This window comes from Schistocerca nitens, chromosome 11 (assembly GCF_023898315.1).
Source record: "Schistocerca nitens isolate TAMUIC-IGC-003100 chromosome 11, iqSchNite1.1, whole genome shotgun sequence".
Classification (NCBI taxonomy): Eukaryota; Metazoa; Arthropoda; class Insecta; order Orthoptera; family Acrididae; genus Schistocerca; species Schistocerca nitens.
Window position 1 is genome coordinate 89,047,196 of NC_064624.1, and position 21,455 is coordinate 89,068,650.

The following is a 21,455-nucleotide window of genomic DNA, read 5'->3' on the forward strand; positions in this document are numbered from 1 at the left end:
TCCCAGACCGACCAGCACCTATGGTGTCGGGATGAAGACAACGTAACGTATAGAAGTTTGTGTCGATCCAAGAGGTGTGCACAGATAGCTTCATTCTAAGGCAACCGCTCACGATAAGCAGGGTATCTGGGTTCGAGTACCAGTCCGGTGCAAATTTTCAAATGTCACCAACAGGTAAAACATTAGTACCTAAAATAGCTGACACCAAATAATTCACATTCAGTTAATTTATTTTGATCTGAATTCAAGCGGCTGTTAATCATTATTAATGTAATACTCCATATTGGTGCAGGCCCTAGATTATAATGAATAGGTCTCTATTCTATACAGTCTTATTCCCACTAATGCAGGCATACAGAATTAAGCTGCAGGCATTCAGTGATGAAAGTAAGGCTACAGTATAGCAACGCAGTGTTTGGATCGGTCCAGGAGGTATGAACAGATAGCCTAATGGTAAGAGGACTCCTTGCGATAAGCGGGAAATCCGGGTTCGAGTCCCAGTCTGGCGCACATTTTCATATAACACCAGAAGGTACAACATCTGTACCTAATACAATGGCACCAAGTTATTCCTAATTAGGGAATTAATTTCAAACAGTTGTCAATTACCATCAACATAAATAATGTAAATGTCTAGGTTTGAGCTTTGATTAGAAATCTAAAGTGATGCTCAATTTTGTATTTTTTTTAAAAAGTTTGGTAAGTGTCAAAACAGTCCTTTTGTTTACATACAATGGGTTAAATTTCAAGATAAAGAAAGCAAGCGTATTTGAGATACAATGTTAAGACCATTCTATTATGTACATTTTAAGTTGTTTAAGTAACAAGCCGTGAAATGATGACTTTTCTTCAGGACTGATAACTTCACTGTTTGGTCCCCTCTCCCAAATCGACCAACCAACAACTTTCCTCCAGAAGCAAAGCTATGGTATTAGTCTTACTAAGAACTGAACTACATCTTTATCAATCCTATATATAGTATGAATATGATGATATATTTAAGTAATAAAAGTTACCCACGGTAGAAACAGAGGCTAACAATGACTTTAATGAACATCATTTGCATTTTGTTTGGAAAGGTTTAAGCAATCCTTTTCTCCCACAGGAGAATAAAAATGAATAAAATAATATTACACAAAGCAGTCACTTGAGCTATGTTACCTGAAGTCTCATTTGTAAGATGCCAAGATGCCTTTCGTTTGGATTTTACAACAAATTGTAAACAAGAACAAACAAAGTGGTTATTATGATATTTTATCAAAAATCAAAGTACAGACTCTCCCAGTGGCCGTACTGGGCTCAGCTTACCCTAGAATACAACCAGTTAAGATGTGTAAGATATTTCAAGATATAGATAAGGAAAAACAATGAAGCTGTTGATCCTTTTGGGCACAGAACACTAACTTTTAATTTCTTTGAATGTTGGCAAGCAACATACTATCAACTTTGAAAAATGTTAAGCTACTCTCGGTTCAAGCAGATGCAATCAATCGAGGTTCAATGACACATTTTCTGTAGAAGTCTTCTGTTTAGGAATGGTCTATGGTCTGTGCACCTGATTTATCATTCACAGCATATGGCTTAAGTGCAACCTAAAATTAACACATTGGAATGAGAGAGGGAAGTCCCTGGGATGATTTCTGAATCGCTTGGTTCTGACAGTATTCCTTTGTTCAAAACAGATTCCGACAATGGTTTCTTGAGCTATTATTGCACAGCTGTTTGTGTTTCATAATTTCATTTTCAAATCAACATCGCATTAGCAGAAAGTCTGTTGTCACTGGCCCATAAATATGCTATAAGCACTTTTACAATTTGTTATGAGAAGACAGTGAATGCTGCTTCATTATTGTTGAAGTCTTGTGAATGCTGCCATTTTAAGATAGGCTGTTGAATGGAAAACATTAAATATCACTGTGTTGCATTTTACGCATTCTAAAATGTCTATGTGTAATACATGTATCCGAGTTCAGTATTATCCTCATTGCAGTATGCAACCGAAGGATGCATTGTGGATTGGCAGACGGTCCACCGGTAAGACTGAATTTCATACATCAAAGCACAAATGAGTAATTTTCAGCAAAATTATAGGTTATGAGAACTTGTGAGTCATCTTGTATCATAAGAAAACTGACTGCCCCTTAATAACATTAGGGACCCATGACCTCAGCAGTTTGGTCTCATAAGACCATACCACAAATTTCCAAAAAAATCTCTCCAATAACATAACAGCGTAACTATCATCTAAAAGTAGAATAGAAGCTACACCAAAACTTCCACTCCTCATTATTGATGATCCCTTGTAACTTAAGAAAAATCAATGTAGTGCAGTAGACTTGTACATTTAAAAATCAATTCCCCTTTCTACTCATCCTCTCCTCACCTTCAAATTTTATCAATGGCAAACAGAAATATGGCAGCAATATATTTTTCTTAAAAAAATAAAAAGTGTGTTTTTGAGATTTTCAAATGGATTTTTTCTTCAATTTTTTAAAGTAAAATTTAATCTCACAGTAATTAACGCATAGTTCAGGTGCTTTCAACTGACAAGAGTTAACTATCTAGCTTCAATAGTTAAAGAGCTAAATGCAGAAATATTTCTCAAAAGGTTTGGAAAATCACGCAGTTTCTCACGATTTCGAAGAAAAAACTCTAGCATAGGTAAACGCTGTTGGAATTCGCGATGTTTGTTAACTACCTGGGTATGGTCAGATGTTCAAAAAATCTGACACAACTGAGACATCAAGGTCCAAAACTTAATCAAATTTGTCTGCTCTAGTATTATCTACGCTGGGTACAAAATTAAGGCAGTGGAAGAAGCGTTAGAGTAGTGGTATGAGTGAGATGAAGTTCAAATGTATATTATGAGCTTAAATTACGGCAAAACTGAAAGCATCTGTCTGTCTGCCAACGCGTATGCATTTTTCAATGTAACGTGACGTACCTAACATAGTTTCAAAAATAAACGAATAACAAGGATGATAAATACCTGCATCGCATTACATGCTCATTCTTCAAGTTACTGTACTATTTGTTCAAAGGCCTTGATTAACAGCAAAAGTAGTACACTAGTGATGTACAACCACTTACAGCCATGTATTAAAATGTACAAGAACTGCAGATCTTCGGTAACGTTTTTTGAATTCAAATCGTGCATGACTGAACACAGTATTATTAATTTGTTTTTGTTTGTAACCAACAACAAACATATCGCTCCACATATTATTACGGATTTACGGAATAACTCTAAAACAAATGAACAGAGACCAAAGCTACCAACGTACTACGTAGCTTTGGCGACAAAAACCGAATCGTTGCTTACCCAACAGCTGAAGGCAGATCAAAATCGCGAAAGTATTACTACACCCTCCTCAATATTACAAATTTCTTTTTTTAAGTTGTTTCAAACATTAATTCTATTTCTAAAGGCGTTTAAATTACGTGAACCTGTTGTATCTTCATTTTAGTTCATCGAAAATCACTCTCTCACTGACATGGAAGTGAGAATTTTTTTATATCGAGACTGCTTTTTCAAATTCTTTCGATCGCCCATTTGCTGCATCAGTCATTGCTAGACTCCCGAAAATCTGTTTCGGTTACGCATGTCAGTGTAACTTCCTGTGTGTATAGAGTGAGTCATGCATTTCACACGTTCACAGTGGTTTGCAGACTGCAGTGCAGAGAATTAATTCAACACTGGTCACTGTGTACTCTAAACACTCATGAGTTATGTCCGATGCGCGACTGTTTGATCAGGAGCGTCAAAGTAATTCTCTTGTGCCAGAATTGCTTGCAGTAGAAACATCATTTTCAGAAGGCGAAATGTTTAGTTCAAGTTGCGTCGATCGCGGTGTCACCAGCAATCCACTTTTTCTGTTTGTCTGTCCACTCGGTCATGCGTAAATAAATTCATAGAAAAAAGTGAACAGTGAGATGAATGAAGTGCACAGAAAACTAATATAGGTGAACTTGAAAGACGTAATCATGTTAGATAATTCCTTGCATACCGGCCATGGCTTTCATGTAAGTTACAACGGTAAATCGTTATTGACTAAAAGAAGTCTGTCACTTAGTTAACATGGGTTGGAGGCATAGCATGAAAGCAGCTCAAAGTATTTTGGACTATTGGCTTATTAAGAAAGCTTCGAATCCTTACTAAAAGGTTGAACAATATTTTGTGCGATGTAGATTGTACCATAAAAAAATGATACAGAACTAAATTATCGACCTACTATGAATATAAATCCGTCCAGGCGATAGCAGTGTCACCTGCCAAGGAATAACGTAGTCCAGCAAATGCACGGTATATGTTGTATCGGTGAGCATGCTGTCTGCGTGTACAATGGGGAAGGTACACGATCTATTTGAGACTGGGCGAGGGCAGACTGTAACGGCCCGGAGGCTTGGCACGAGCATTTCGGAAACAGCACAACTTGTCAGGTGTTCAAGGAGTGCTGTGATTAGTGTCTTCAACATGTGGCGAAACCGAGGTGGAACCAAGTCCAGATGTCAGAGGGTTGGGTGGCCACCCCTCATTACAGATGTTGGACATTGTAGGCTGAGTAGACTCGTCAAACAGGACAGGTAGCAACCTGTGCCATCGGACGTTAATCTGAGTAGAGTACAAGTGTGTCTGAACACACAGAAGACGGAACACTCCTAACGAAGGGCCTCTGATGCTGACGACCCTGGCAAGTGCCAATGTTAACATTATAATGTCGGTAACTACGACTGAAATGGACTCGTGACCATCGGCACTGGACGTTGGGGTAGTGGAAGAGCATTGCACAGTGTGATGAATCCCAGTCTTTCAGGGAACAGCTCCTTGACACCAATGCTTCAGGATGGATACAAGCTGGTGGCAACTACATTGTGCTCTGGGGAACTTTCATGTAAACATCCATGGGTCCAGCGGAGCTTGTGGAAGGCACCATGAGGGCCAAGGAGTATTGTACACTCATTGCAGACCACATAGTTCATGATGTTCATGTTTCCTGATGGCAGTGGCATTTTTCAGCAAGATAATGCACCATGTCACAATGAAAAGAGTGTGATCGAGTGTTTCAAGGAATACAGTGGCGAGTGCCAATTGATGTGCTGGCCCCCCAACCCTCGAGATGTGAACCCGATCAAACCCATCTGGGATGTGACTGAAACTGACTTTTCTGGAGACTAGAAATCTACTCTGTAGGAATCAGCATGGGTTTCGAAAAAGATGGTCGTGTGAAACCCAGCTCGCGCTATTCGTCCACACTTCACAGGTAGATGCCGTGTTTCTTGACTTCCGCAAGGCGTTCGATACAGTTCCCCACAGTCGTTTAATGAACAAAGTAAGAGCATATGGACTATCAGACCAATTGTGTGATTTGATTGAAGAGTTCCTAGATAACAGAACGCAGCATGTCATTTTCAATGGAGAGAAGTCTTCCAAAGTAAGAGTGATTTCAGGTGTGCCGCAGGGGAGTGTCATAGGACCGTTGCTATTCACAATATACATAAATGACCTTGTGGATGACATTGGAAGTTCACTGAGGCTTTTTGCAGATGATGCTGTGGTGTATCGAGAGGTTGTAACAATGGAAAATTGTACTGAAATGCAGGAGGATCTGCAGCAAATAGACGCATGGTGCAGGGAGTGGCAATTGAGTCTTAATGTAGACAAGTGTAATGTGCTGCGAATACATAGAAAGATAGTTCCCTTATCATTTGACTACAAAATAGCAGGTCAGCAACTGGAAGCAGTTAATTCCATAAATTATCTGGGAGTAGGCATTAGGAGTGATTTAAAATGGAATGATCATATAAAGTTGATCGTTGGTAAAGTGGATGCCAGACTGAGATTCACTGGAAGAACCGTAAGGAAATGCAATCCGAAAACAAGGAAAGTAGGTTACAGTACGCTTGTTCGCCCACTGCTTGAATACTGCACATCAGTGTGGTATCCGTACCAGATAGGGTTGATAGAAGAGATAGAGAAGATCCAACAGAGAGCAGTGCGCTTCGTTACAGTATCATTTAATAATCGCGAAAGCGTTACGGAGATGATAGATAAACTCCAGTGGAAGACTCTGCAGGAGAGATGCTCAGTAGCTCGGTACGGGCTTTTGTTAAAGTTTCGAGAACATACCTTCACCGAAGAGTCAAGCAGTATATTGCTCCCTCCTACGTATATCTCGCGAAGAGACCATGAGGATAAAATCAGAGAGATTAGGGCCCACACAGAAGCATACCGACAATCCTTCTTTCCACGAACAATACGAGACTGGAATAGAAGGGAGAACCGATAGTGGTACTCAGGGTACCCTCCGCCACACACCGTCAGGTGGCTTGCGGAGTATGGATGTAGATGTAGATGTAGAACTGGCATCAGAGCTCATCAGCCCAGGTGACGTGTGTGCAGATGTGGTACCAATCAACCATTCGGCAGGTGGTCATAATGGTTTGGCTGATCAGTGTCTGTAGGTTAGAAACAAGAGCAGGCCTAGTACCAATCATTGTGGCACTCCATGTGTTATGTTCCTCCATTCTGAAGTTATTTTCAAGCCTGAGGTACAGTTTGTTCCTGTCATGGAGGTATGGTCCCATCCATGCAAGAGAGACACCATTAATGCTGTAATGCTTTATTTTGCAAAGTATAACTTTGTGTTCCACACAATCAAAGGGTTTGGTTGGGTCACAGAATATGACAATAAGATTTTTTTCTTGTTTAGCTCCACTAGCTAAGACTTTATTTCGGAGGCCTTGTATTGCTTTGTGTGTGGATAATCCTTTATAAACGCCAAACTGGGAGGCAGTTAACAAGTTCTCTTCAGTTAATTGAGTCCGTATTCTATCACATGCCACTTTCTCAATCATTTTTGAAAAGCCTGGAAGGAGTGATATAGTTCTGTAATTAAAAGTGATTTTCTGTGTTTGTCCAGTTTCTAGATTGGTGTGACAGCATATTTAAGTCCATCAGGAAATATGCTCTGAGTGATTTACTGATTGTTCATAAAGATAATGCTCTCAAACTCAGCACAAGATGTCAAAACTGTTCTAGAAACACTACAGCAAAATTACTCCTTTTTATGGCCTGATTAATTCCACAATCAAGTGATAATTAAATGGAAACCATAGCTGCAACCAGGCACTGACATACTTCATTGGGGACATGTTGAAAATGTGTGCCTTGACTGGGACTCAAACCCGGGACCTCCTCCTTACATGGCAGACGCTCTATCCATCTGAGCCACCGAGGGCACAGAGAATAGTGCACCTGCAGGCACTTATCCCTTGCATGCTCCCTGTGAGATGCACATTCCCAACATGACCACACCACTACATTCGTAGTGCGCCTAATAGATGTTTGCCCATCATTCTCATTACTCGTGGCAGATTAATCTACCGTACAAGTTCGGGCATAGTGTGTGCGTTCACACAAGAAGGTCGATGGTCGGGAAGCCATATTTTTTAACTATATATGACGTTATTATCTGTTCCCAAAAGAACAGTTACCGTATATGACCATGCAGCTTTGCTAGAATGAAATGATAATTAAATGTACACCTTAGCTGTAACCAGGCGTTGATATACTTCATTGGGGACATGTTGAAAATGTGTGCCCCAACTGGGACTCGAACCCGTGATCTCCTACTTACATGGCAGATGCTCTATCCATCTGAGCCACCGAGGGCACAGAGAATAGTGCACCTGCAGGCACTTATCCCTTGCATGCTCCCCGCGAGACGCACATTCCCAACACGCTTAACCTTTGTTTCTGTTCCCAAAGGCCAAGACCCATCTTTGGATGTGACCCTTTATTCTACCATTCCCTCCTTAAATTCCAGACTGAAAAATCTGTACTCCTTACCCACCTTGCCCTTGACAAATAAACTGCCTCCCAAACTGCCATTCCCGACAGCTGCATTCTCTCTTGAAAATCCTACCTTTCAGCCCCTTAATGTGCTAACACACTCAGTGTGGTTCTCCTTGAAGCCAGCCATAAACTTGAACAAAACCTCTCACCATCTTAAGAATCTGTGTAGCCAATTGCTCAAATACCTCAATAGTTGTGTCCAACTCCTACACCAATCACCACCTGGAATGTGTCCAATTTATTTCCAATGCTCTCCCACAGTGTGCTATCCTTGTTATGTACCACCAACACAACTTTGCTTTACACTAATACCCACATACACATGGTCTCTCTGTCCTAGAATGCCACCTCTTCCAACAGTCGCCTGAAAGTCTTTCTAAAACTTCCTTTATTGTCACACAAGCCGGCTCCGGCCCTACCCATAACTACTTCACGTTTGAGGACCAGACCTGCAAACAAATCAGAGGCAAAGCCATGGGGACCAGGGCACCCCATTCCTATGACAACCTTTTCATGGGTGCATGAAAGAGGCCTTCCCCAAGACCTATAAGCTCCCCCCCCCCCCCCACCCCTACCCTAGTTTGATACAGATTCACTGACAACATCTTTGTGGTCTGGACTCTTCTCCTCTTCCTGCAAAAACTTAACTAATTTTCCCAAATCAAATTCACCTGGTCTTTTTTCAGACCCAAAGCAAATTCCTTTCATGCTGACTTCTGCCTCACTGAAGCTCACATCCAAACCTCAGTCCATATAAAACCAACAATACCTACACTTTATGAAAGCTGCCACCCTGTCTACATCAAATGCTCCCTTCCCTACAACCCAGGCATCTGCATCTACATCTAGAGAGATACTCCACAAACCACCGTATGGTGCATGGTGGAGGGTACACTGTACCACTGCTAATCATTTTGTTTCCTGTTTCACTCACAAATAGAGCAAGGGAAAAATGACTGTCTGTACACCTTTGTATGAGCCCTAATTTCTCATATCTTATCTCTTTGGTCCTTACACGCAATGTATGTTGCTGGCAGTAGAACCATTCGGTACTCAGTCTCAAATGCAAGTTCTCTAAATTTTCGCAATAGTATTTCTCGAAAAGAATGCTGCCTTCCCTCCAGGGATTCCCATTTGAGTTCCCAAAGCATCACCGTAGCACTTACGTGTTGTTCCAACCTACCAGTAACATATCCAGAAGACTATCTCTGAATTTATTCAATGTCTTCCTTCAATCTGACCTGGTACAGGTCCCAAACACTTGAATAGTACTCAAGAATAGGTCACACCAGCATCCTGTATGTGATTTCCTTCACATGTGAATCACTCTTTCCTAAAATTTTCCCAATAAACTGACCATTCGCCTTCCCTACCACAAACCTTATATGCTCATTCCATTTCATATTGCTTTGCAACATTATGACCAGATATTTAACTGACTGGAGTGTATCAAGCAGGTCACTAGTAATACTGTATCTGAACATTACAGGTTTGTTCTTCCTACTCATCCTCATTAACTTACATTTTTCCACATTTAGAGCTAGCTGCCATTCATCACACCAAATAGAAATTTCATCTAAGTCATCTTGAATCTTCATGCAGTCATTCAGCTTTTACACTTTACTATACACTGCAGCATCATCAGCAGACAACAGCAGATTGATGCTCCTCCTGTCCGCCAAATCATTTATGTATATAGAAAACAACAGCAGTCTGATTACACTTCCCTGGGGCACTCATGACAATACTCTCATCTCTGATAAACACTCACATCTGCAGCAAAAATATCTGCTCCACCACAAAATTGGATTCTGTAGAAATGTTTGAACACGTGAGGCAATACTGACCCTACGACTTATCTTAGAAGAAAAATTAAGGAAATGCAAACCTACGTTTCTAGCATTTGCAGACTTAGAGAAACTTTTGACAATGTTGATTGGAATACTTTCTTTCAAATTCTGAAGGTGGCAGGGGTAAAATACTGGGAGCAAAAGGCTATTTACAATTTGTACAGAAAGCAGATGGCAGTTATAAGAGTCAAGGGGTATGAAAGGGAAGCAGTGGTTGCGAAGGGAGTGAAACAGGGTTGTAGCCTATCCCCGATGTTATTCAATCTGTATATTGAGCAAGCAATAAAGGAAACAAAAGAAAGGTTTAGAGTAGGTATTAAAATCCAAGGAGAAGAAATAAAAACTTCGAGGTTCGCTGATGACATTGTAATTCTGTCACAGACAGAAAGGGACTTGGAAGAGCAGGTGAACGGAATGGGCAGTGTCTTGAAAGGAGGGTATAAGATGAACACCAACAAAAGCAAAACGAGGATAATGGAATGTAGTCGAATTAAGTCGGGTGATGCTGAGGGAATTAGATTAGGAAATGAGACACTTAAAGTAGTAAAGGAGTTTTGCTATTTGGGGAGCAAAATAACTGATGATGGTCGAAGAAGAGAGGATATAAAATGTAGACTGGCAATGGCAAGGAAAGCGATTCTGAAGAAGAAAAATTTGTTAACATCGAGTATAGATTTAAATGTCAGGAAGTCATTTCTTAAAGTATTTGTATGGAGTGTAGCCATATATGGAAGTGAAACGTGGACGATAAATAGTTTAGACAAGAAGAGAATAGGAGCTTTCTAAATGTGGTGCTACAGAAGAATGCTGAAGATTAGATGGGTAGATCACATAACTAATGAGGAGGTATCGAATAGAATTGGGGAGATGTGGAGCTTGTGGCACAACTTGACTAGAAGAAGGGATCGGTTGGTAGAACATGTTCTCAAACATGGAGGGATCACCAAGTTAGTACTGGAGAACAGTGTGGAGGGTAAAAATCGTAGAGAGAGACCAAGAGATGAATATACTAAGCAGATTCAGAAGGATGTAGGCTGCAGTAGGTACTGGGAGATGAAGAAGCTCGCACAGGATAGAGTAGCGTGGAGAGCTGCATCAAACCAGTCTCAAGACTGAAGACCACAACAACACCACAAAATCCCTCAACACATACACTGACACTGACAGTCTCTCTCAGACTGTCCTCAACTACAGCTACCTCACAGATTTTATTCACAAACAAATCTCCTGGGCAATTTAATACTTTCTCCCTCTCGTTAATGCAGTTCTCAATTACAAAAGAGTGACGACGGACCCCTCTTTGTGCACAGGTCCACCCGGGCCTCAACTGCTTCTATACTTCCTACATCTACATACACACTGCTCAAATCACTGCACAGAGCATGACAGAGGGTAACTTTTACCATGCTAATAATTTCCTGTACTAATCCACTCGCAAATAGAGTGAGGAAAAAACAATGGCCTAAAAATGTCAATACAAGCCCTAATATCTCACATCTTATCGTCATGGACCTTGTGGAAAATGTACTTTGGGAGCAGTGGATTTATTCAGCAGTCAGCCTCAAATATCGGGTATTACTTTATGAGGCCACAGCTACAACTTTTTCAAGTTGAGCCCTGAAATGGGATCATCTCTCCCTTATATCTTTCTCGCACCAACCAGTGTCACCTTCTAACACCCACCTAATCTCCGTACCATCCTAGTCAGACTATATGACATTCCCAAACCATTACCCGCACTCCAGAGTTCCTGCCATTGGGATTGTCATAGTGTAAATCCTTCTCCGTGCACCAACTGACCACCACCTACTCCAGTTCCACCATTAGTAAATCCTACAATATCAAAGGCAGATCAACTTGCAAAACTGTGTATGTTGTTTATCAATTAACTTGTGTCCACTGCACTGTGTTATATACATACCTGACCATCACTAAACTGGTGGAGCATACAAATGTGCATGGAAGAACTTTCTGCCTTTGGGACATCCGGTACCCAGTTGCTCAATATACTCCACCACATGATTCAAGGGTGCTACACAACACAGGTCATTTGGATCTCCCTCCTCCCCCCCCCCTTTCCCCCCTCCAGTCCCCACCTGGTACTGTTTTCCTGGACTCCATAGTTTGGAGCTGCCCATCTGTGACATCCTCACATTTCGACACCATCCTATCCTGATCTTAATCTTCATTAACACATCCCTCCTCCTCATTTTTTTCACTAAGCTTTTCTCTCCTTTTGTTGTCCACCTTCACTCTCTTAACTACCGGCCCTCTTTCTGTCCACCCCTTATACTGTCATAGTTCCTAATTGTACTATTCATTCCTCTTCCTTCTAATCTATCTTTACTTTTAACTGTGCCAGTGTCATTTCTGCACTGAAGCTGGCAGTGCACTTTATCCCTGAGCTACTCTCTCTGACATCTCTCCCTTCATCCTCGTCTCCTCTCTTCCGCGCTGCAGGTCTGACTGCACTCGCATCTGAGTTGGCCATTTGTCTAACTTTCATATATCGCAGATCCCTTGAACAAAAATCCTCGCTCAGTTCTTGGAAAAAAGCACAGGTCACACATGTATACGGGAAGGGTAGTAGAAGTGTACCACAAAACTGCTGTCCGATATCCCACACACTGATCTGTTGTAGAATATTAGAACATAGTCTGAACGCTAACATAATGAGGCATCTTTAACAGAATGATCTCCTCACTGCCAAGCACCATGTATTCCGAAAACATGAGTCATGTGAAGCTCAACTCACTCTTTACTCCCACGACCTACTGAAAGCTTTGGATCAAGGGTGTCAGGAAGATGCTGTGTTGCTTCATTTCTGAAAAGCATTTGACTCAGTAACTCACCTATGCTTATTATCAAAACTACGATCTTATGGGGTGTCGAGTAAAATTTATGACTGGATTGAGCACTTTTTGGTAGAGAAGTCATAGAATTTTATTGTCAGATGTAGAAGTATCTTCAGATGTGCGGAAATTGTGTTGGGACCTTGCTGTTCCTGTTGTATATAAATGACCCTGCAGATAATATTAATAGTGCATTGTTATCAATAGCTGTGTTTGAGCAATTAGCTATCCTATTTTGGAAGTTGACAGTATGGATTACGTGAATGATAGTGTTACTAACTGATAAATCCTTACTGGACAAGTCTTTAAGATAATCTAGATTAAAGTTATCAGAATCACTGTTTATCTTTTTTTATTGCTGTTACATAGGCCTATAGAACATTAATGTGATCTATGAACAGATTAAAATTACCCAGTGGCGTTCAGTACGGTACACCCTTACCATTATAAATGATTTAATATGAAATTCTAGTTCTGTCCTGCATGCTTCCACAAGCTGCTTTAGGCAGATGACAATTCCTGATGAATGCAGCAGCTCCTTCTGTTTCCATTTCTGCTCTACAGAAGCAAGAGACTAATCTAAATCCTGTTACACTTAACACTTATGTATCAGTGGGCACATAATGTTCATAGAGGTAAATTATGTCAGATGGATTTGATGACTGTTATTCACCAAGGCAGATAAGTACTGTAGTTCATTAATTTTAGTTGTTAGTACTCAAATATATGATGACTTAAATATATAAGGGATCCGAAAACTGAACACGTGGAATGGTTCCATTCAAAAGTAATCACCAAACTTGTTAAGGCATTGCCAAAGATGTAAAAATCTTACGGCAAACGATTCAGACTGTATTCAGGATGTTGCAGTATTTCTCAACCAAATTGTTGAGGCACAGCTTTGGTTCGATTGGTGGTGTGGCGGCAGGCATTATTGTGCAAAAGGCTGATTCCAGCCAGAGGGCAAATTGTAAAACAGACAGTGGAAAGATCCCACGTCTCCCCTGCCTAAGAAATCCAAAGCTGTTCACACAATTTCCAGTAAGGTCACGATAACCTCCTCCTTCAACTCCTTGGGTCCTCTGCTTGTTGAGTTCCTCAAGTGTGGAACCACAATCAATGTGCAATGCCAGGAAGACACTCTGCCAAAACTGTGACGTGCTATCACATCAAAATATCGAGGAATGCTGTCTGATCGAATCATCCTATTGCACAATAACACCCACCCCCACACCTCCAATCAGATGAAGGCTATGGTTCTCTGAATTGACTCTGTGATTTTCACATCTTTGATGACCTGAAGAAATACGTGTGGACATCAGTTTCAGTCAGACTAGGAAGTGCAAGAGGGTGAGGTTGTGGATATGTCAGCAGCCGACTGTGTTCTGTGAAACGTGAATTGATGATCTTTCCTGCCAATGTGATAGATGTCTTGAAATTACAATGAAATGAACACCCTTAGCTGCTTACAGGCATTGACATACGTCAACGGGGACAGATGAAAATGTGTGCCCCGACCAGGACTCAAACCCGGGATCTCCTGCTTACATGACAGACACTCTATCCATCTGAGCCACCGAGGACACAGAGGATAGTGCGACTACAGGGATTCATCAGTGGCACGCCTCCCACGAAACCCACATTCTCAACACATTGTCCCGCACTACATTCGTAGTGCCCCCGCCCATTATACTCATTACTCGCGGCGCGTTGCCGATTCCTGTAAGAGTTCGGGAACTGTTTGTGCATTCGCACAGAAGAAGTTAAGGCTCACCGGCCACTTGACCATCTTCTTCTTCTGTGCGAATGCACAAACAGTGCCCGAACTCTTACGCGAATCGGCAACGCACTACGAGAAATGAGTATAATGGGTGGGGGCACTACGAATGTAGTGCGGGACAATACGTTGAGAACGTGGGTTTCGCGGGAGGCCAGAGATAAATCCCTGTAGTCGCACTATCGTCTGTGTCCTCAGTGGCTCAGATGGATAGAGCATCTGCCACGTAAGCAGGAGATCCCGGGTTCGAGTCCCGGTCGGGGCACACATTTTCATCTGTCCCCGTTGATGTATGTCAATGCCTGTAAGCAGCTAAGAGTGTTCATTTTTCATTTTTTTTTTTTTTTTTGGTCATCAGTCTACTGACTGGATTGATGCGGCCCGTCACGAATTCCTTTCCTGTGCTAACCTCTTCATCTCAGAGTAGCACTTGCAACCCACATCCCCAGTCCCCAATTATTTGCTTGACGTATTCCAATCTCTGTCTTCCTCTATAGTTTTTGCCCTCTACAGCTCCCTCTAGTACCATGGAAGTCATTCCCTCATGTCTTAGCAGATGTCCTATCATCCTGTCCCTTCTCCTTATCAGTGTTTTCCACATAATCCTTTCCTCTCCGATTCTGCGTAGAACCTCCTCATTCCTTACCTTATCAGTCCACCTAATTTTCAACATTCGTCTATAGCACTACATCTCAAATGCTTCGATTCTCTTCTGTTCCGGTTTTGCCACAGTCCATGTTTCACTGCCATACAATGCTGTACTCCAGACGTAAATCCTCAGAAATTTCTTCCTCAAATTAAGGCCGGTATTTGATATTAGTAGACTTCTCTTGGCCAGAAATGTCCTTTTTGCCATAGCGAGTCTGCTTTTGATGTCCTCTTTGCTCCATCCGTCATTGGTTATTTTACTGCCTAGTTAGCAGAATTCCTTAACTTCATTGACTTTGTGACCATCAATCCTGATGTTAAGTTTCTCGCTGTTCTCATTTCTACTACTTCTCATTACCTTCGTCTTTCTCCGATTTACTCTCAAACCATACTGTGTAGGCTCATTAGACTGTTCATTCCGTTCAGCAGATCATTTAATTCTTCTTCACTTTCACTCAGGATAGCAATGTCATCAGCGAATTGTATCATTGATATCCTTTCACCTTGTATTTTAATTCCACTCCTGAACCTTTCTTTTATTTACACCATTGCTTCCTCGATGTCTTACACCCTTCTTAATACGAGCACTTCGTTCTTGATCATCCACTCTTATTATTTCCTCTTGGTTGTTGTACATATTGTATATGACCCGTCTCTCCCTTAGCTTACCCCTACTTTTTTCAGAATCTCGAACAGCTTGCACCATTTTATATTGTCGAACGCTTTCTCCAGGTCGACAAATCCTATGAAAGTGCCTTGATTTTTCTTTAGCCTTGCTTCCATTATTAGCCGTAACGTCAGAATTGCCTCTCTCGTCCCTTTACTTTTCCTAAAGCCAAACTGATCGTCACCTAGCGCATTCTCAATTTTCTTTTCCATTCTTCTATATATTGTTCTTGTAAGCAGCTTCGATGCATTAGCTGTTAGGCTGATGGTGCGATAATTCTCGCAGTTGTCAGCTCTTGCCGTCTTCGGAATTGTGTGGATGATGCTTTTCCGAAAGTCAGATGGTATATCGCCGGATTCATATATTCTACACACCAACGTGAATAGTCTTTTTGTTGCCACTTCCCCCAATGATTTTAGAAATTCTGATGGAATGTTATCTATCCCTTCTGCCTATTTGACCGTAAGTCCTCCAAAGCTCTTTTAAATTCCGATTCTAATACTGGATCCCCTATCTCTTCTAAATCGACTCCTGTTTCTTCTTCTATCACATCAGACAAATCTTCACCCTCATACAGGCTTTCAATGTATTCTTTCCACCTATCTGCTCTCTCCTCTGCATTTAACAGTGGAATTCCCGTTGCACTCTTAATGTTACCACCGTTGCTTTTAATTTCACCAAAGGTTGTTTTGACTTTCCTGTATGCTGAGTCTGTCCTTCCGACAATCATATCTTTTTCGATGTCTTCACATTTTTCCTGCAGCCATTTCATACTGCATTACCCTTTCAATACCCTCATACACTTTCTCTATCTGTTCATCTTCAGCTTGCGACGTCAGCATGTATGCCTGAACTATCGTTGTCGGTGTTGGTCTGCTGTCGATTCTGATTAGAACAACCCGGTCACTGAACTGTTCACAGTAACACACCCTCTGCCCTACCTTCCTGTTCATAACGAATCCTACACCTATTATACCATTTTCTGCTGCTGTTGATATTACCCGATACTCATCTGACCGGAAATCCTTTTCTTCCTTCCACTTCACTTCACTGACCCCTACTATATCTAGATTGAGCCTTTGCCATTTAACAGTGGAATTCCCGTTGCACTCTTAATGTTACCACCGTTGCTTTTAATTTCACCAAAGGTTGTTTTGACTTTCCTGTATGCTGAGTCTGTCCTTCCGACAATCATATCTTTTTCGATGTCATCACATTTTTCCTGCAGCCATTTCATCTTAGCTTCCCTGCACTTCCTATTTATCTCATTCCTCAGCGACTTGTATTTCTGTATTCCTGATTTTCCCAGAACATGTTTGTACTTCCTCCTTTCATCAATCAACTGAAGTATTTCTTCTGTTACCCATGGTTTCTTCGCAGCTACCTTCTTTGTACCTATGTTTTCCTTCCCAACATCTGTGATGGCCCATTTTAGAGATGTCCATTCCTCTTTGACTGTACTGCCTACTGCGCTATTCCTTATTGCTGTATCTATAGCGTTAGAGAACTTCAAACGTATCTCGTCATTCCTTAGTACTTCCGTATCCCACTTCTTTGCGTATTGATTCTTCCTGACTAATGTCTTGAACTTCAGCCTACTCTTCATCACTACTATATTGTGATCTGAGTCTATATCTGCTCCTGGGTACGCCTTACAATCCAGTATCTGATTTCAGAATCTCTGTCTGACCATGATGTAATCTAATTGAAGTCTTTCCGTATCTCCCGGCCTTTTCCAAGTATACCTCCTCATCTTGTGATTCTTGAACAGGGTATTCGCTATTACTAGCTGAAACTTGTTACAGAACTCAATTAGTCTTTCTCCTCTTTCATTCCTTGTCCCAAGCCCATATTCTCCTGTAACCTTTTCTTCTACTCCTTCCCCTACAACTGCATTCCAGTCGCCCATGACTATTAGATTTTCGTCCCCCTTTACATACTGCATTACCCTTTCAATACCCTCATACACTTTCTCTATCTGTTCATCTTCAGCTTGCGACGTCAGCATGTATGCCTGAACTATCGTTGTCGGTGTTGGTCTGCTGTCGATTCTGATTAGAACAACCCGGTCACTGAACTGTTCACAGTAACACACCCTCTGCCCTACCTTCCTATTCATAACGAATCCTACACCTGTTATACCATTTTCTGCTGCTGTTGATATTACCCGACACTCATCTGACCAGAAATCCTTTTCTTCCTTCCACTTCACTTCACTGACCCCTACTATATCTAGATTGAGCCTTTGCATTTCCCTTTTCAGATTTTCTAGTTTCCCTACCACGTTCAAGCTTCTGACATTCCACGCCCCGACTCGTAGAACGTTATCCTTTCGTTGATTATTTAATCTTTTTCTCATGGTAACCTCCCCCTTGGCAGTCCCCTCCCGGAGATCCGAATGTGGGACTATTCCGGAATCTTTTGCCAATGGAGAGATCATCATGACACTTCTTCAAATACAGGCCACATGTCCTGTGGATACACATTACGTGTCTTTAATGCAGTGATTTCCTATGCCTTCTGCATCCTCATGTCATTGATCATTGCTGATTCTTCCGCCTTTAGGGGCAATTTCCCACCCCTAGGACAAGAGAGTGCCCTGAACCTCTATCCGCTCCTCCGCCCTCTTTGACAAGGCCGTTGGCAGAATGAGGCTGACTTCTTATGCCAGAAGTCCTCGGCCGCCAATGCTGATTATTTATCAAAATTTAGGCAGTGGCGGGGATCGAACCCGGGACCAAAGACGTTTTTGATTATGAATCAAAGACACTACCCCTAGACCACAGGTACTTTTTCATTTCATTATAATTTCATTCTAACGAGCTGCATGGTGACCGATGGTATCTGTTCTTTCAGACATGTCTGAAAGAACAGATACCATCTTAGTATATATATAGATGTCTTGATTTGTGAGGTGATTACTTTTGAATGGAACCATTGCATGGTCCCATTGTGGTGGGTATTCAGTTTTTATCTGTCAGCCCTTTGTAAGTCGTTGGAAATAAAATTTCTGCTGATTGCTGAAAATTTTTTACCAACAACTGTTTGTGCTGATGAAGTGTCTTTCTTAAACTGAAGGTCTATTTCCATCCTAACTTCTCTTAAAACTATTTCTTTCTGACTTTCCCATCCTAAAAAAATGTGCTGCTGTGACACCAGTAAGCACTGGTGTTTTGCCACTCACGAGAGTGACGCCCCCCCCCCCCTCCCCCCTTTAAGTCCCCTGTTACTAGCCCAGCCAGTTTACCATTGAGTTTCTATCTGAGGCGAAGGCTGTACCTAGTATAATCCCATCTGCTAACAGAATCAATTGGATCCACACCAATATGTGACAGAGCACCTGCCATAAGCAGCTGCTCAAACTCTAAGGATGTTTACTATTTACAGTAAACAATCAAGATCTACTGTATAATGCCAGTTGCTCTGTGAGACTGTTTTCAGATGATGCTGTTCTCTGTAAGAAGGTCGAAATGCCAGAAAGCTGTATTAAAGTGCAAGAAGTTTTGCGATGAATCCGTTATTGGTGTACAGACTTGCAGTTGGTCCAGAATGCAAATAACAACATGCTGTGTGTAAATAGCTAGAGAGATTCACTACTGTCCAATTACACTACTGTTGACAAACCACCGGATAAATCAACAAACTTGACATACCACAGACCAAACAATCACAATGACCTAAACTGGATTGACCATATTAAATTAAATGTAGGAAAGCCTGATGACAGGCTGAAATTCATTAAAAAAATAGTAAGGATATTTGATTGATCCATGAAAGGAGTGGCTTACAGAACATTTGTACGAGCAATTCTGGACTATTTTCTCATCAGTCCCAACAATATGAAAAAACTATTTCAAATTTTTTTCACAAAATTAACCTTTATCGTTGTCATGAGCAACAAATATGACAAGAAATCTGTAAATGCAAACAATGAATTGTTTTCAGGAGGTGGTTTGACTTTGGAATATAATTTTTAAACATTTTTCATATAATTAATCTCTATTATCATAGTAAGCAATGAGTATAAGAAGAAATGGGTAAAAAGTAAATAGTCAATTGTTTTAAGCAGGTGGTTTCACTTTGGAACCAATGGGACATATGGTTTTAATCACCCATTATTTTAATTGATATATTGAAAGCAATATCACATTTTTCCTAGACACAATCTGACATCCCAAAACTCCAATGATCTCATAATGCCTAAAATAAACTATAGCCCAAAATAACAATAAAATTAGGCATAAAATGTAATAAATTCATTTTGAAACCACTCGTGAAAGCAGTAGCATAAAATTAAATTTACAGTACAACAATATGGAAGGAAAGTTGCTACTCACCACATGGCGGAGATGCAGAGTCGCAAATAGGCACAACAAAAACACTGTCACAAATAAGCTTTCGGCCAGCAAGGGCTTCATTGAAAATAGACCACCCACCCACCCACCCACCCACCCACACACACACACACACACACACACACACACACACATACACACACACAAATTTCAGTGTGGCTTCAGTTGCCAGAGACTGCAGTCGTGTGTGTGAGTTGCATGAGAGAGAGAGAGACAGTGTGTGTGTGTGTGTGTGTGTGTGTGTGTGATAGAGAGGGAGATAATGTTACATTATAATAACTTAAGAGATGCAATCTCCTACAGTCCCAAAGCAAAGCACAATCTGTGTGCTGACTGGTGCTTTAAATTCTGTATAATGCACAATTTTCAGTTTCAACATTTTGTTGATACATGACGAGCAATGTTTTTTTCGGTATTTCATTAAGTGTTTATTAACAGATCAGTCACAGTTGCAGTACATAGTTTGAAAACTAGTTTTAAACCAGATGGTTCATACTCAAGCCTGACCTACTGAGACTGTACTGAAAGTGCTTGATCTTCACAACAAACATCGCCTGTAAGTTTGATTCTGACATGCTAAGTAGGGGCATGTTGAGTGTGACAGTCATCTGCGATCACTTTGTAAAGCACGTACTGTGACTCGGATGTGTCTTATGAAGATCAGGAACTTTCAGTGTAGCCTTAGTAGGTCAACCTTGAGAATGAAAAAGTTGGTTGAAACTAGTTACCAAACATATGAACAGCAAGTTTTGTTAACACAGTGCCTACTCATACTTGGGGAACAAAATCCCTGAGAATTCCAGGTATGGGGGGAAGATGGTGCCATAAGAAGTTCGTGATAAATCAATGGTGAGCAGGAGGGAGGGAGGGGGGGGGGAACACAATATTGATGTTCCTTTCTTCTCAGCTGAAATATATTATCTGTTGTTCAACTGCAGTTTTTAAACATCAATAATTTATATGGAATAATATTCATATAATTAACACATTTAGAAAAAACTAAGTATTTTAAGATTTGTGTTTCATAAAACTCAATAAAATTGAAATTCAGTACTGCATAAAAAAACGAAAAAAAAGGGCACGGCCAACTTCCTTCCAATAATCTGATGAGACCGATGAGATCACTGTTTGGTCTCTTCCCCCAAACGACCTAATCCAACCCAACTAAGCGCTTCTGCTTTTTGGTGAGTGGTCTTCTTTAATCTAAAAGTATGATCACAATACAATGTTTTTGCAAGAAAATCATGTGCCAAGATCTACAGTGCTTGATAGTACTATGTTCTCACTCTCCTGAACTCAACTTCTCTTTCATCATCGGGGGTGCTGACTCAATTTTTCCAGGCATACTGAGATTAGGATATGAAGACATGCAAGGGGCATACATGTTTGTTTATGGCCTGGAGCTAGTGCAAGGGGCATAACAGCATTTTCATGGTTCAATGCAGTAACTT

At 41.0% G+C, this 21,455-nt stretch overlaps 1 protein-coding gene across 3 annotated transcripts in view; it reads right to left on the reverse strand.

Annotated features, from left to right (window-relative positions):
- Window positions 1-3,240, reverse strand: part of LOC126212896 (uncharacterized) — a 93,815-nt gene extending 90,575 nt beyond the window's left edge. For 2 of the 3 annotated variants that reach the window (XR_007540960.1, XM_049940416.1), the window contains exon 1: window positions 3,091-3,240. Coding sequence is in view for 1 of the 3 variants with exons in the window: in XM_049940416.1 (XP_049796373.1) it covers window positions 3,091-3,221 (131 nt within the window). In the remaining 2 variants the exon portion in view is untranslated. Of the gene's footprint in view, window positions 1-2,989 lie in introns of all 3 variants that reach the window. The other variant, XR_007540959.1, reaches the window with a different exon arrangement.
- Window positions 3,241-21,455: the final 18,215 nt, after the last annotated feature.